Genomic DNA, 16297 nt, shown 5'->3' on the forward strand with positions numbered 1-16297 from the left:
TTGCCTCGTTTAGAATTAAAGGTGAGTATTAGACTGCTTCTCTAACTCAAGCTCTAACTCCTGGAGGGGACAGGGCCACCTTTACCACCGCGGCCAGCTCCACCCAGAGCACTTTTCAAAGGCTGTCTGACATGCGGTCACGCAGCAATGACCTTCACCTGACCTCTCGCCAAGTGCTTTCACAGGTTGCTATATCTGCGCCTCACTACGACTTAACACGGTCAAGTCCATTTAAGGAAATGGCATCATTATGCCCATTTCGCAGACAGAAAAGGCTCTGAGGGGCAATGTGACTTCCCGTGCTGCTTCCGGGCTGCAGGGACCCCAGCGCCCAACCCTTCCACTAAAGGCCCTGGACCTCAGCCCTGACCCGGAAAGCACTGCGCACACAGAGACCGACTGTGGGCTATTTACCAGAGCGCTGGGGGCCAGCAGGTTAGCCTTCCTAAAGCACAAGAACACACGGCAGATTCTTCAGCTCCTAACACTTAACTAACCAATTCTGTAGCCATGGACACCTCAAAAGGCTTCCTTTCAGAGCCCCCAATATAGGGATTACAAAAAATGATTCCAAATAAGAAAAACAGCCAACAAAAATCTTTCTTATGATAATTGAAAAATATCTAAGAGGCAAAGAGAATGCCATCTTTGAACAAGTTATAATTGCTGTTATTACTTTTAAAGGAAAGAGATCACTCTGTACGTATGTCATATATAAAGTACAAACAAAAAATTTTTTACAAGAGTAAAAAACTCAATGTTTCATTTTAGGACATACAATGAAGAACCTACACAGAACTGACTAATATTCACTACGTGAGCTGAGTACAAACTATTATATACGGTTTTTAAAAAACTGAAAATACAACTAAAAGAAACTGTAGAAATCTCCAAAAATAATCTTAAACTTTAAAACACTGGGATGAATTACAGTGCATTTCCTGTAAGTGATATCATACTTGAAAACAATAGAAAAAACATTAGATTTTCCTCTCACCATTATCAGCCTTGACATTATGGCCAATAATGAAACAACTTATTGAATGCGATACTCAGCAAAGAAAAATCCAAAGCAAAACCAAAGTTTTCTCTCTGGCCTTATGGAATATCTTTAAAGTCACTCCAGTGGAATGACTAATGGAAAATTTAACTGTACAAACCTGCTTATCTTTAAATGCATTCAAACATCTAAAGTTCAAGATAGAAAAATTAGGTATTTTTAAAGTAAACACACTTACCCAAAATATGCTTGCAAACGGCAAACGGTGACTTTGACTTCCTGAATGACAAGAATATGTGCTCGGCATGCTGGCGCTGCTCGGTGTTAACCATGGAAGGTGGCGCCTTGAGAGTCAAACACACACAGAGCATACTTGTTTAATAAGGAGGCTTCAACAACAGCAATCCTTTCATCCACAACAAGAGAAGATATTTTCACTTTCAGGGGACAACAAGAGGACAAACACTTGCTTAAGGAATTACAGTATTAAACATTATAATAGACACCTAAAATACATCTTCAAGAAAACAGAAGAAACTCCTGGCAAGGTTTGGATCAAGTTGCCTAACATTTTAGGAAGGCAGATATTTATTCAAAAATTTTTGGTAAACTTTTTAAAAAACATAGCTAATATTGTCTCTTATTCCCAAATATACCATTCCATTTAAACTGATGAAGTTCAAATCACTTCTAAATTCTTAGGCACTGGTGAAACTGAATCCAAAGTTACTAAAACTTGATTTCTAAAAATGATCTTTTAAGATAGTCTGCCCAGGTCTTCAAGTTCCATTTTGCTTTAACAATATTTCTTTCAAAGACAGTATCTTCTGAACCAGCCCAACCTAAAATATACATTCCCATTCCACGGTTCAGTTATCTTTGACTTCACTGAGACCCATCTGAAGCTCAGAAGGAGAGACTGGCTTATACAGCATACAGATTAAAATATCAGATTCCTCAACGGGGGGGGGGGGGGGGTGGCAAAAAAATAAACCTTTGTTGCTGTAACCAATATAAATTAGGGAAATCACTTCAAGTGTATTCAAAGACCTAGGAAGATGAAAAACATTTTGCCAGATACATTAAATCAATACTCAATATAAAGTCTATCAACTATGCAACATTAGTCACTCTATTTTCAGTTAAAATAGTTTTTAAAAATCCAAGAAGTCTCTTGCCTAGAGGAATTCTAATTAGCTAAAGCCAGTTCAGACTATTATTCCTAAAGATATAGCACCCTCTACAGCTCTCCAGGTAAAAACGAAAAATTTCCACTAAAAATCTCCAGTAAACAGAGAACAAGAATCACATTGCACAGCACAGGGAACTACGGCTCTTATCCTGTAATAACCTACAATGGAGTATAATCTCCAAAACCACTGACTATACTGTACACCTGAAACTAAGACTGTAAATCATCTATGTGTCAGTCTTTTAAAAAGAACTGTTACATTCAGTTCTGTTTTATAATTTTGGCCGCACCAGGTTTTAGTTGCAGCACTCAGGATGTTCAGTTACAGCAGGTAACTTAGTTGCAGCATGCAGGATCTTAGTTTCAACCAGGGATCAAACCCACATCCTCTAAATTGGAAACACAGAGTCTTAGCCACTGAACCATCAGGGAAGCCCCCTTGAATATTTTTAAAGGCTTTATTAATAAAATACTGTGAACCGCTAACTATGCTAAATATAAATATTTTTTTCACTTGCAAATTCTTCATTTCCACCATTTTCCCTAATTCAACGAGTTGAGTCTGTGCTCTCATAAGACCCTTCATCTACTGACTATGACCTGAATACACAGCATGCTAAACACTACCACCACCTGCTATACTGTTTATGAATACAAGTTCTACAAACAAAACAGTTCCCAAAGTTAATGATACTGGGACAGCCTAATATACACTTAATAAGATACAAGTCTGAATACAATTTTAATATAACATAAAAAATGAATTTCATTTTTAAGTTCAAATGATGAAGTATAAACTAAAAGCTTGTGTTAACCACCTGGTTGAATATCATACAAACAATAAAATCATCAAGTCAATAAGTTAAGGGACAAGATGGTATTCACTTTAATTTCTCAAAACTAAACTTTCAAATTCTTTCTCCTTGACAATGAGTTTAAAACTGGTTTCCAAGTAGCAACTTATTATAAAGTCCTGAGAAACTTCGTCTTAAAAAAAAAAAAAAATCCCTAGTGCCTGAAGATTCAACAGGCTGGGAGTCAAAACCAAACACACGAATCTCCCTTCCAAGATCCCCAGGCAGCTCTGACCTAGAATGCCCTCCTCTTCAGAACGTCACCCTTCACAGCTGCCTCAGTCCCTTCCCTCTTTACCAGCCTCTCTTGACCTTCCCCTAGATGGAGCACAAGAGACGTCTCTACCCCACCTCACACCACCAACATGTGAGTCCCCAGTACCCACATGTGTGAAGCCTCCATCACCCAACTCATCACAAGGTACTGCAGGTATTCATTGCCCTCATTCCTTTCTCTACTGTTTCTATGACACCAGAGCCATCCTTTCACTCATCTCTAAATTCCTAGAGCCGAGCCCATGCACAAGGGAGAGGTGGGAAGAGCACTGAGTATAGAGCACGCAGCACAGTTTGCACTAGACAGGTAAACAGGTCTTTCTGCTTACAACAGGTCAACTCTCTTAAAAATCCCTTACAGCCATCAGAAAGACCTGGTTTCTAATTGTTTATCTTTGCAGCACAACAGTTGGGAAGCCTTGGGCAAGGACCCCTCTCTGGTCCCCCCATCTAATGATGCTAAGGAATGCACCTTATAATTGCTAAGAGAACTGTGGTTTAAAACATGCTTATGGATCTCCCAAAATCCACCTCCAGTAATTAAACCTTATTGAGACTTAAACTGGAATTGTACTACCTCAGAATATGACAAGGTGACCCAGACACATCTAAGAAAAGACAAGGAACAGTCAAAATAATTTGGAAAAGGGGCGCTTTAGGGCCTTATGTCAGACAGAGAAAAGCAAATACCTTATGGTCTCACTTACATCTGGAACCTAACAACAACAAAATGCAAAACCCTAAGCATAAGATACAGAAAACAGAAATTGGTGGCTGTCAGAAGCAGAAGGGGGGAGTGGTCAAAATGAATGAAGGTGGTTAAAAGGTACAAACTTCCAGTTACAAAAGAACTAAGCCTTGGGAGTGTAAAGCACTGCGTGGTAACTGCAATAACCATTCTGTTGGCTGTTTAGTCACAAAGCCGGTGCGCCTCTGCAACCCCATGGTCTGTAGCCGCCAGGCTCCTATTCCATGGAATGTCTCAAACAGGAACACTGGAGTAGATTGCCATTTCCTTCTTCAAGTGATCTTCCGGACCCAGGGATCAAGCCCAGGTCTTCTGCATTAGTAGGAGATTCTTTACCACTGAGCCACCTGGGAAGCCCACAATTAATTATACTGAACTACTTATCTGAATATTGCTTAGAGGACAGATCTTAAAAGTTCTCATCACACACACACACACACACACACTATAAAAATATTTGGCGATAGATGTCAACTAGACTTATTATGATGATCATTTATCAATATATACAAATCATCATGTCTTACATTTGAAACTAACATAACTCGGGTGGCTTTTTTTTTGGTTGTTTTTTGTTTGTTTTGTCTTTGGCCTCGTGGCATGCAGGATCTTAGTTCCTGGCCAGGGATCAAACCCTCACCTGCTGCACTAGAAACACAGAGTCTTAACCACTGGACTCCCAGGGAAATCCCTGAAACTAACATTAATGTTAAATGTCAATTACACCTCAAATAAAAAGCAAATCACACTTAAAGTTCAAAAAAATAGCCTTTTAAAAACATGCAGAAAAAGAATGATAAGAAGGGAGTCTTATCCAACCAGATATAAATACTTAAAATAATAATTTAAGTGTCAACACTTAAGGCATAATAATAATTTAAAACACAGTATAAGAGCAGGAAAAAAGAAACAATGGAACAGAGAGAATTCCCAGAAACTCATGAGATGCAACAAATTAGTGAAGACTAAACTTTACAATACAAGGCACTAGAACGTTGGCTATTTATAAGCAAAAACATAAGATTAGCTCTCCACCCGTTTATACACACAGTAATAAGTTCTAGGTGAAAAGTGAAAAGCAAAACTTTAAAAAAACTTAACAAGACACAGGAAAACACCAGGGTAGGGCAGGACTTTTTAAAGAATAAATAAAAGACAGTTTTTAAAATTAATCAATTATATTAAAATAATTCCTAAACATTAACCATAAGTAAAAGACGATTAGGAGATAATAACTGCACTGCACGTAATTAACAAAGGATTAATCATAAAAACCCCACAAAAGAAAGGACAACATGCAGCATGACTGGCAGCTCGTCCTCTTCAGTCCCAGAGCTCAGGCACTGTCATCGGCGGTTCCTGTTACATGCGGCCAAATCCAATCCCAGTGGATAGGCAACTCAGCAGAAAAATGGCCAATGGACAGACAACTCACAGAGTAGAAGGAAAACTGCTTGATAAACAAGGGGACGAACTCAATCTCACTGGGAACCTCAGAAATGCATGCTGAAACAATGAGCTGTCTGTCTCTGAATGCTGGACAGAAGTCTAGTACAAAAACAAGAGCCTGGAGAGCTCGGGGTACTGCAGACAGTTATAAACTGCTGATGATCTAAGATGGGCCACTCACTTGAAATTCACAGTTCTCTAGAGTAAGTTCATGGGCCTGAACAGCAAGGTGTGCACCAGTCCACTTCTGGGCACTTATTCCTGGAGAACCTCTCCCCTACACTCAGACAAGCCTACAGGACTACTAACAACAAGGACATTCCCACCAACGGGGAATACGTGCAGTACCACCCTAGAATGGTTTGTAAGAGCTATGTTTACCAAGGAGATAAACTCTGAAAGTTATTCTGAAGGAGCAAATGATGAGACATATACAATGTATCATTTATGTAAAAACATTTTTAACTCAATATACTATATTATTTACCTTTGTAGGCAAAGTGTACAAACACAAAAAGGAAACAGCTTTAAAACCTTGGTTATCTTTGTGGATGAAGAAGCAGGGGCTGAAGAATGGTATCTGAAGGAAACCCAAAGGGGCCTGAATCGTATCTGTGATTTTTTTTTTTAAAGACTGTAAGTAAAATGGCTATTAACATGTTACCCAAGGAGGTAGGTACAGGGGTGTGATTTATATTGTTCTATGTGCTTTCCCACTTATTTAAAACATGTCCTTTTTTTAAATGAGTGGGCATTCAATCCTGATAGTAATGATGACCAGATACCTTGAACAACTCTTTTGCTAAAACCAAATTAAAATAGTGAATAAAACACTTCTTTAAAATTTTAATATACTGCTGCACTTACAAGAAATCAAGGAATCCCCAGAAGTGAGAAAGGAAGCAAAAGCAGGGATCCAAAGATGACATGACAGCATGCTCTCACGGATCCACCCTGCAGACACCTACCAACCCTGAGTGACCTCAAGCTCCGTCTGGATAGCTGCCCAAGATGTAGAGGACAGGAGAGACAGCCAGGGCCCTCCTGAGACAGGCACACACTCCACAGAAAGCTAGCATCCTCCAGACAAGGGTAAACTTTAAAAAAAAAATCAGGAGGAGGAAGGAAAAGAGGGAGAAGCTTGCCAGTCTGGCCTCCAGTGGATAAAAGAGGGAAAATGACTCCAGACAGCTGACAACCAGAAGCAGGTCCACAGACAAGAGTTCTTGTTCCATTTCAACAGGACCCATGAGGTCTGGAAACTTTTACCCGAGAAACATAAAGTAGTCCTGTGTTCAGGCATTAGAGTAACACACTGAATACTGGCTTTGGAGTTTACCACAAACACTTCCAGAGCTGATATTCGAATTCCAAACATATGAAGACACAGCCACCCTAAGTTTGCAGAACAGCAAATCAAAGGAACAAACTAGCAACACTCGCAGACACTGGAAATGCCAGAAATGTGATATAAAATGTTTGATAGAAAAATTTAAAACATATGAAGCAGATGTCATAAAAAATAAAAACCTTTGTACATCAAATGATATTATCAACGGAGATAATGGCAATTCAGAGAATGTGGGAAATTCAGAAAATTATTGAATATTACAAACATTTCTGATAAGGGATTAATAGCCAGAATCTATAAAGAACTCTTACAACATCAGCTAAAAATAAAAAACAATTTTAAAATGGGCAAAGGAAAAGATCTCTCTGTCCATCCAGGGATTAACATTCCTTGCTCCTAATGCAGGGGGCACAGGTTTGATCCCTGCCTGGGGAACGAAGATCTTACATGCCACACACAGCATGGCCAAAAAAAAGGGGGGGCAAAAAACTTGATTATATGTTTCTCCAAAGAAGATAATACACAAATGGCCAAAAAAAAGCACTTGACAAAGTCTCAAGATCACTAATCTGGGAAACATATCAACATTGCAATGATACAGCACTTGATGAAACACAACAAAGCAAAAAAAAAAAAAAAAAAAACAAAATAACTTGTTGGCAAGGATGTAAAGAAACTGGAACCCTTGTCCACTGTTGGAGGGAATGTAAAAGGTGCCAGGTTAAAAAAAAAAATACACAGCCACCATGGAAGACAGTGGCAGTTTCTCAAAAAATTACACACACTTATACAAGACAGCATTCCACCTCTAGGTATACATTCAAAAGAACTGAAAGCATGACTCAAAAAGATTGTATACCAATGTTCATAGCAGCACTATTCAAAATGGACAAAAGGTAGAAACAACCAAGTGTCCACTGATGGACAAATGGATAAATAATATATCCACAGGATGTGATGTATTCAGTTTTATAAAGGAATGAAATTCTGGCACATGCTATAACATGGATGAATCTCAAAAACCTTATGCTAAGTGAAATAAGACACACACAAAAAGACAAATACTGTATAATTCCACACATATGAGGTACCTAAAATATAAAATAGTTGAATTCATGGAGAAAGAAAGCAGAATAGTGGTACCAGGACCTGGGGGATGGGGAGAATGTGGAGTTATTGTTTAGTGCAACCAGTTTCACTTTGGGAAGATGAAAAATTCTGGACATAGTGATGATGGTTGCACAACAATGTGAAAGTACTCAAAATGGAAAATTTTATGTTATATTTTACATATAACATAAGTAAAAATTTTACATTTAAAAAAAATATATAAGAAGGAAGACAACACAACAGAGCCTTCCCAGGTGGTGCTAATGGTAAAGAACCCACCTTCCAATGCAGGAGACTAAGACACAGGTTTGATCCCTGGGTCGGGAAGATCCCCTGGAGAAGGACATGGCAACCCACTCCAGTATTCTCACCTGGAGAATCCTATGGACAGAGGAGCCTGGCGGGCTACAGTCCATGGGTCACAAAGAGTCAGACACAGCTAAAGCTACTTTGCATGCACATGCACAAGACAACAGAATTTTGAGGAGCAGTGAGAGAAACTTGAATATTCATAGACATAGACCTTGTTTGGATGGTAGTTACAAGGGTATATTCAACTGCCCAAACTCCTCAAAATAGACACCCAAGATTTGTGAATTTTACTGTAAGTCAATACACCACAAGCAAAATATTTTTAAAACTCAATGGGCAAATTAAAAGACAGACTAGATACATTGAGAAGAAAACTGAACACAGATATGAAAAATTATTGAGAATGAAGAAAGGTACAAATATTAAGAGTCTTAGAGGACAGAATGACGGTCAGTTCTCTGTCCTCCATGGAGCCCCAGGAGCTGACCCACAGAGACCAGGCCCTCCAGCCTCCTCACCTCTTCCTGGCCCCGGTACCTCCTTTCCCCACCAAAGCCACAGCTCCCACAAGGCTGCTTGCCCCTGCAGCCACAGTCCTTTCCAATTCTTCAGTCTCCCTCCCTGCCCTGGATATATTTCAGGAGAAAGGCGACATTATCATTTTTTTTTTTTAATGCAGAAACATGTTTATTAAGATCAATGACTAAATTTTTAGCAAAGTAGGAATGGTTAGAGATTTCCTTAACCTGATAGAAAGAACTTAAAAAAAAAAAACTACAGCAGACATCAACTAACGTTGAAACAAAAAAGGTATTTCCTTGAATTGTCAGTAAACTGTCAGTAAACCATCAAGGTATACTAAACTCAGAAATTTTGGAGATTTCTTTTTTCTTTTTAAAGCAGTTTTAACTAATTGCAAGGCTTGATATTTCATGATTTTTACTTAGAGATCTTCCAAAGAATAAAGGCAAATTCTATTTTTAAAAAACAGAATAAAACTCACTGTAATTTGAAGTCATTTATGGATCCAATGGACCCTTTTCTAAGACATATAAGATGATCTTGGTGATCATATTTTTTCTATATCTTGAAAGATTTTATTTCATCATTCTAAGGATTATTTCATCAGAACTCATCAATTATTTCAAATTATGCTAAGAAAAAACTAAAATAACAACAAAATTTAAAAAAAAATGATTTTAAAGCCACCTAGAAAAGTAATACAATAGTAAAATAAAAATAAATCAGCACTATTGTATTATCCTCAATTTTTTTTACTACATTGCTCAGAGTGTAATATGATCTTCCTAGAAGGTAAAAATGAAACCTAGGAACACCATCTTTGTAGTTTTTTTTTTTTTAAGTTTCATTGAACAGTGTTGAGAATTAAGAATTTTTCATTTTCTACTCATAATGACAAAGAGAAACAAACTGGTAAGGAAAGGCATTTCACAACTGAAATATAAATCAGAAGATGAATGCAAAAAGACATACAGCAGTACACTAAACCCACACTGTCTAAAACAGCAGTGACTGGCCACATTTGTTGAAATTAAAAGAAACTTCAAGAGGAAGGGGACAAACATATACCTCTGATCCATGTTGGTGTAGGGCAGAAACCAACACAATATTGTAAAACAAATACCCTCCAGTTAAAAATAATTTTAAAAAATAGATGAAACGGAAAATTCAGTTCCTTGGCTGCAGTAGCCACATTTCAAGTGCTTAACTTAACACCCTGTGTGGCTGGCAGCTACCACACTTGACCACACAGAACATTCCTATCACAGCAGAGAGTTCTAAGGAACAACTCCACTAATGATGATAAAACTGATCATATAAGTGTAATCTCAGCCCTCGTCTTGAGATGGTGATACTAGAAATCAGTTGTTCTCAGCTGAGGCCACTGTGTGCCCTAGGGGGCAGCTAGCAGTGTCTGGAGACACTTTTGGTTGCCACAACTGGGAAGGGGTGCTGCTGGCAACAAGTGCAGAAAGAGCAGGGATGCTGTTCAAGGTCCTGCAGTGCCCAGCCCCAAACACCCGGAGTGACAGGGCTGGGAAACCCCACCCCAGGTGGATTTTCTCAGACTCAAAAATCAACGAGCGAACAACATACCTCCAAGGACAAAAAGGCAATTCAGAATTCTCATCCATTACACAGAACTACTTCATTACCCAATATTCTGTCACAAGAACCTGAACCAACATGTTTTGCTAAAAGGATATGTGACAATGTCTTCTCTCTTATGTCTGTGTAAGAAAATCTGCTTGATACAGTTCATAAAATGATTATACAGCAAGAAAAAGAATAAGAATAAGAATCTAAAACAAATTAAAGATGGCTTCCCAGGTGGCTGAGTGGTAAAGAATCCACCTGCCAATACAGGAGATATGGGTTCAATTCTTGGGTTGGGAAGATCCCCTGGAGGAGGAAATGGCAACCCGCTCCAGTACTCTTGCCTGGCAAATCCCATGGACAGAGGAGCCTGGCAGGGGTGACAAAAGAATCAGTATTTACAGAGCAGAAGGTGAAACCAAAGAGATACAGTCACACTTTACACCCGAGCTGCCCAAAATGGTAGCCACTGCCCCCATACGACTGTTTTAAAGTAAAAAACTCAGTTCCTCCTTTGCACAAGCCATCTTTCAAGGGCTCAACAACCACCGGTGGCTACTGGCTACCTCACCGGAGAGTGCAGATACAGAGGACACTTGAAGGGAAGACACTTGAAAATTTTTAATTAATTCAGCAAATATTTACTAAGTGGTTCCTATGAGATTACCTAGATTCACATGATTTCATGCAATGTTATTTGACAGATTAATGTACAAAATAACAGCTATCACTTCTAGAGCACTTATTATGTACCAGGTATGTATTAAACATGTTTCTTTTAAAGCAAATGAAATCACTTAATCTATACATTAACTCTCTGGAAATAATATATTTTCCTATTTTGGAGATGAGGAAACAGACACAGAGGTTAAGTGATTTGCCAAGTGTCACATGTCTGGTCATGGGTGGAGCCAAGAAGAATCCAAACAGCTTGGCTCCAGAACCGCTATGTTTTTCTGCTGCTCAATTCCTAAGAGTCAGTACTTATGCTTCCTGGTCTAGCAATGGGGTGATTTTCTAACATCTTCTATGTCACCATCATAATAGTATTATTTCCCAATTAGCTCTCTAATCCCTGCCACAAAGTCACAAACTATAGACAGACCAGCAGGAATGGGGTCAAAGAATTTTATATTTGGACATTTCTATATTTCATAAAATAAATATATTTTATATTTATTTATATGGATATATTATGGACAAAAATAAAATTTCTATTAAGATAAAAACTCAGAAATTCTTAGCTTATACAAGCTGTTCAAGCTCCCCAGCTTCCCTCGAATACACATGCACTCTCTTTTACCAAACAAATCATCCTGGCATTAAAAAATTTTTGGAAGAATATTAACATATCCCTCTTCCATCCTAACTTTGCGCAGTCTCATCCTCTCTTTGCAGAACAACGTCGAAAGCCTCCTAGCTGGTCTTTGAATTTAACCTCTTGCTTCTCTCAGGCCGATCTTCACATTGCTGTCACCCAGCAAAACCACCGAACTGGTGTGGAATACTGCAGGGCGACCTTAGATCACCCACCCTGCCCATACCCCTGGGCCCATCTTCCTTCCCTATTTACTCATTCCCTTCCTTCAACAAATATTACCGACCAAATATTAAGTGCAAACGAAGTTCCTAAGCTAATACATATTAGCATCCAGCCAGTGAGACCAACAGAGAAGGCAATGGCAACCCACCCCAGTACTCTTGCCTGGAAAATCCCATGGATGGAGGAGCCTAGAAGGCTGCGGTCCATGGGGTCGCATAGAGTCGGACACGACTGAGCGACTTCACTTTCACTTTTCACTTTCATGCATTGGAGAAGGAAATGGCAACCCACTCCAGTGTTCTTGCCTGGAGAATCCCAGGGACAGTGGAGCCTGGTGGGCTGCTGTCTATGGGGCTGCACAGAGTCGGACACAACTGAAGTGACTTAGCAGCAGCAGTGAGACCAACATTCATTCATTAATCACACAAACAAATGTAAAATCCCAGATGGCGCAGATGTACCTAAGTTCAGGACTGGTGAGTCTCACATTTCTGGGAAGCTAAGGAGGGCATTCCTGAGACCTGAAGGATCAAGTGAGAGTGAGGAAAAGTGTTTCAGGCAGGGTGACCAGGAACAAAAGGCTCTGAGACAGGACCAAGGACAGGATGGGAGATGGAAGGATGGAGAGAGCTGCTATGCTGATTCAGAGAAAAGTGATGGGAGAAGGGTCCTCGGAAGCTGGAAAGATAGAAACTTATCCAGAGTCTTACAAACAGAAAATGTAGTGAAACTTCAAACCCAGGTACTCTGTCTGGAACCCTCCCCTACAACATATTTCTATCCACAAATTAGAATCAAACATCCACTCTGTGCTAGGCAATGTGCTGGATGCTTCAGACACAAGTCAGACAATGATAAGCAAAACCAAATAGAATCCGTGTTTCCCAGGAGCTCACAATCCAGCAGAGGAGTCAATCACATAATCGACAAGTAGCATAAAGCTGGAGGTTTTATCACTGTTACTAAAGCAAACGGTGATATGAAAAGAGCATTAAATCTAGTCCAGAGTGCTCAGACTTGTTTCTGCCAAAGTGAACAACTACACTGAGATCTGAAAAGCCAAACATCCACTAGGTACAAGCGGGAGAAGGCTGTTGAAAGCCAGGGGCATACCTGCTTGGGAGGCTCAGGGAGGAGGAAGGTGATCCAATGTGACAGACAGGTGCCAGTCTACAAAGCCCCAGGCCAGCTTCCCAAGTGTGTGACCAGGGCGGTAGCATCGGGCCCAGCTCTCTCCAAAGGGCCTCGACCTTAATGTGACACTCTGTGGTGGCCATCCTGAAATTCTTAACCATTTTATCTTTGAACCTGTGTTTTGTAAGTGAAGCCCAACAGGACAATGGAGAATGCACAGGAGTGGTGAGGACAGACACTCAAAAACATGCCTCTAGGAGGCCTGGGGCACCCAGCCAAGGGGGCTAGAGCGGGAGCTGGGTCCAAGCGGCAGCAGCAGAAGGGCGCCACCAGCCTGCTGGTCCACCCCAGAGCCTGTCCCTAAGGCACCCTACAGATACTAAATGCTTCAGACTGAACCTAATGACAGGAACTCTGTCAAGACTTAAATCTTTTAAGAAAAAACTTTCTACAAGAATCATCAGCTCTAAATGTACTGCAACCTATACTTGTAAATAACTACTTTCAGCCCTGTGTATCCACAGATTCAACCAACTACAGATCAAAAATATTTAGGACAAAATTTCAGAAAGTTCCAAAAAGCAAAACTTGAATTTGGGACTTCCCTGGCAGTTTAGTGGTTAAGACAGTATTTCCACTGCAGGGGCTGCAGGTTCAATCCTGGTGGGAGAACTAGATCCCACAGGCTACAACTAAGACCTGGCTGGATGGCATCACCGACTCAATGGACATGAGTCTGGGTAGGCTCTGAGAGTTGGTGATGGACAGGGAGGCCTGGCATGCTGCAGTTCATGGGGTCACAAAGAGTCGGATGCAACTGAACTGAACAGTAAGTAACTGAAGGAGGTTTGACAATCTTCAGTTAAATTGCTCAGTCGTGTCCAACTCTTTGTGACCCCATGGACTTCAGCACGCCAGGTATCCCCAAATAATTAGTTCACCTGCTTTCTATTCCCACTACCCCGAAGGCTAAAAACCACACATTGGTAACAGATGAACCTGCGTTGGATTCCCCACTCTACCACTTTCTTTGAAAATTTAGGTAAATTACTTAACATCTACATATTTCAGTCCCTTAGTCTTTCATGAAAATGAAAGTAATAACTACCTCGCAGTTACTGATGATCAAATAACGTAATACATGTGAAGTGGCTGACATAGTGCCTCACACACAGTGAGCACTGGGTAAAATGTCAGCTGTCGCTCTTAAGATGGACTGCAGCTTCCATCTGGGAAACCACGCAGTCTCTGCTACATATCCACACTGTCAAACAGTAAGTGGACTTTCCAAAAAGAAATTTTCTATTTTAATAACACTTGTTTCAATACTCTTCTCCTCTGGAAAGATTTCAAGTATGTAAACAGATACCAATACAACACACAGGAGAGGTGGTGAGGCAGAGCAGAAAGAGACCCAGCTTTAGAGCCACATATGGGAGTTGTAGATCTAATTCAGCCACAAAGTAATTATGTAACCTGGGCCACTTAAGCTCTCTCTCAACCTTGTAAAGGCGTTGCAAGGATTAACAAATTATGTAAAGCATCAAGTACAGTGTCAGGCAGGTGATATGCACTCAATTACTAGTATTTACTCGGACTCCTCCCCCCTACTCCCTTACAAGTGATAAGAATAGCTTTGCCAGGAAGAGAAAAGGTCCTAGCAAGCACAAATACTAGCCAGTACTAAGACCAACTATGAAGGACAACTATTTTATATTAGTTGCCATGAGAACTAAAGCAGTGTTTTGGGGGGGAGGGGGTCACATACTCCTTCCAAAGTCTAATGAAAACAGGGCCTCTGCCTTATAGAAAATTTCCAGATATCTCAGGAAACGCTCTAAGTCAGAGATTTTAAGAACATGGTATTTAAGGGAAATAATAGCTAGTTTTTTTCTGGACTTAAGTCGCCAGAGTCTGAAAACGTTCCCTAAGTCACTTTTTGTGATAAAACGATTCACCTAACTTCGCTCATATTGCGGCAAGTAAACCCTGCTTTAATTAAACTTCTCAGCTTCATAAGTTAAATTTCATAAGCTATCTGGTGTTGAGTGTTAAAACTTGATAAAAGGAACTACGAACTATATGAGAATTAGTTCAAAAGACTTAAAATGTGATGCCTGAACATATAACCCAAACACCTAACCAAAAGGGGGTAAAAGGTGAAAAAAGGTACCGAAGATTGCTGCATCCAATTCTTAATAAGGCTGTTTGTCAATTCAAGGAATCAAGCCTCTTCCAGAGAAATCAAAAACACGGAAGTCGTGGTTTACAAAAACAAAACTGAGCCAGCAAGTAGTTTATTGAGTAACTAAACATGGTTTATCCTTGCTTCTACTCTGTGAGTGGAATGCCTTATTCTGACTCGGCCTCACCTTCTCGAGTAGGTAATAACCTACTGACTAAATTGTTGTGTTCATTGTACTGCAGCAGGAAAAAGTCCACGAGAGCTGCACACCCAACTCTCCCCAACGCACGACCCACACGGAGCTCGGTCCCAAACTTGTGCCCCAATGACCTTGGTCCTAGGATTCCCCTCCCTCCCTCCCGCCGCTCCTTCTTTGAGCGGCCGGCTGCGGCTCCCCAGCCGCGGTCGCAGGTGGGAGAAAGCGCTCGGGGACCCAAAAGCATGAGCGGAACCACAGCTTCAGACGGCACCCGGGCCATGCCAGCCCTCCGCCGGCACCCGCTCCCCAGCGGCGCGCACAGCCCCGACCTAGCGCCCGCCTCCCCCAGACCCCGAGCGGAGGGCCGGGGCGCACGAAGCATTCCTTCGGCCCCACTCGGTGGCGCGGCTGGGGCGCCGCACAGTCAGGGAGCGGCCAGTCCGGCCAGGGGCGCCGAGGCAGGAGCGCAGAAGGAGGAGAGTCCTGCGCCACGCCACCGCTGCCTGCTCCAGCCCTGGGCTCCCTGGGAGGCCCCGGCCGGTCACCAGTCCGGCGGGCGCCAAGGCCGAGCACGGAAGCGCCGGCAGAGACCGCGGGCGCGGGGCGCGGGGGCGCGGGCACTTACCATCAGAACTTTGGCCGCGTTCTCCAGCTGAGCGATCACTTCTGAGGGCCCCAGCGCCGCCGCCATCATGGTCTCTCTTCAATGACGCGCCATGCGCTGCATTCTGGGAGTGGGCGCCCGGCCGGCCAATCGCGAGATTCCTCGGGCTCGCGCGCTCCCGCCCGAGCCGTCGCGGCCGCCGACGTCGACGCAGGGTCGCGG

General features: G+C 41.5%; 1 protein-coding gene across 3 annotated transcripts in view; it reads right to left on the minus strand.

The window, feature by feature from the left end:
* XPO4 (exportin 4) overlaps positions 1 to 16228 on the minus strand; it is an 86502-nt gene extending 70274 nt beyond the window's left edge. The window contains exons 1-2 of one of the 3 annotated variants that reach the window (XM_070471658.1): positions 16097 to 16223; positions 1239 to 1344 (exon numbers count right to left, since the gene is read on the minus strand). In XM_070471658.1, coding sequence (XP_070327759.1) covers positions 1239 to 1344; positions 16097 to 16165 — 175 coding nt within the window. In that variant the 5' untranslated portion in view covers positions 16166 to 16223. Of the gene's footprint in view, positions 1 to 1238; positions 1345 to 16096 lie in introns of those variants that run through there. The other 2 variants (XM_070471660.1, XM_070471659.1) reach the window with 2 other exon arrangements.
* Positions 16229 to 16297: the final 69 nt, after the last annotated feature.

Source organism: Odocoileus virginianus, chromosome 8, assembly GCF_023699985.2.
Source record: "Odocoileus virginianus isolate 20LAN1187 ecotype Illinois chromosome 8, Ovbor_1.2, whole genome shotgun sequence".
NCBI lineage: Eukaryota > Metazoa > Chordata > Mammalia > Artiodactyla > Cervidae > Odocoileus > Odocoileus virginianus.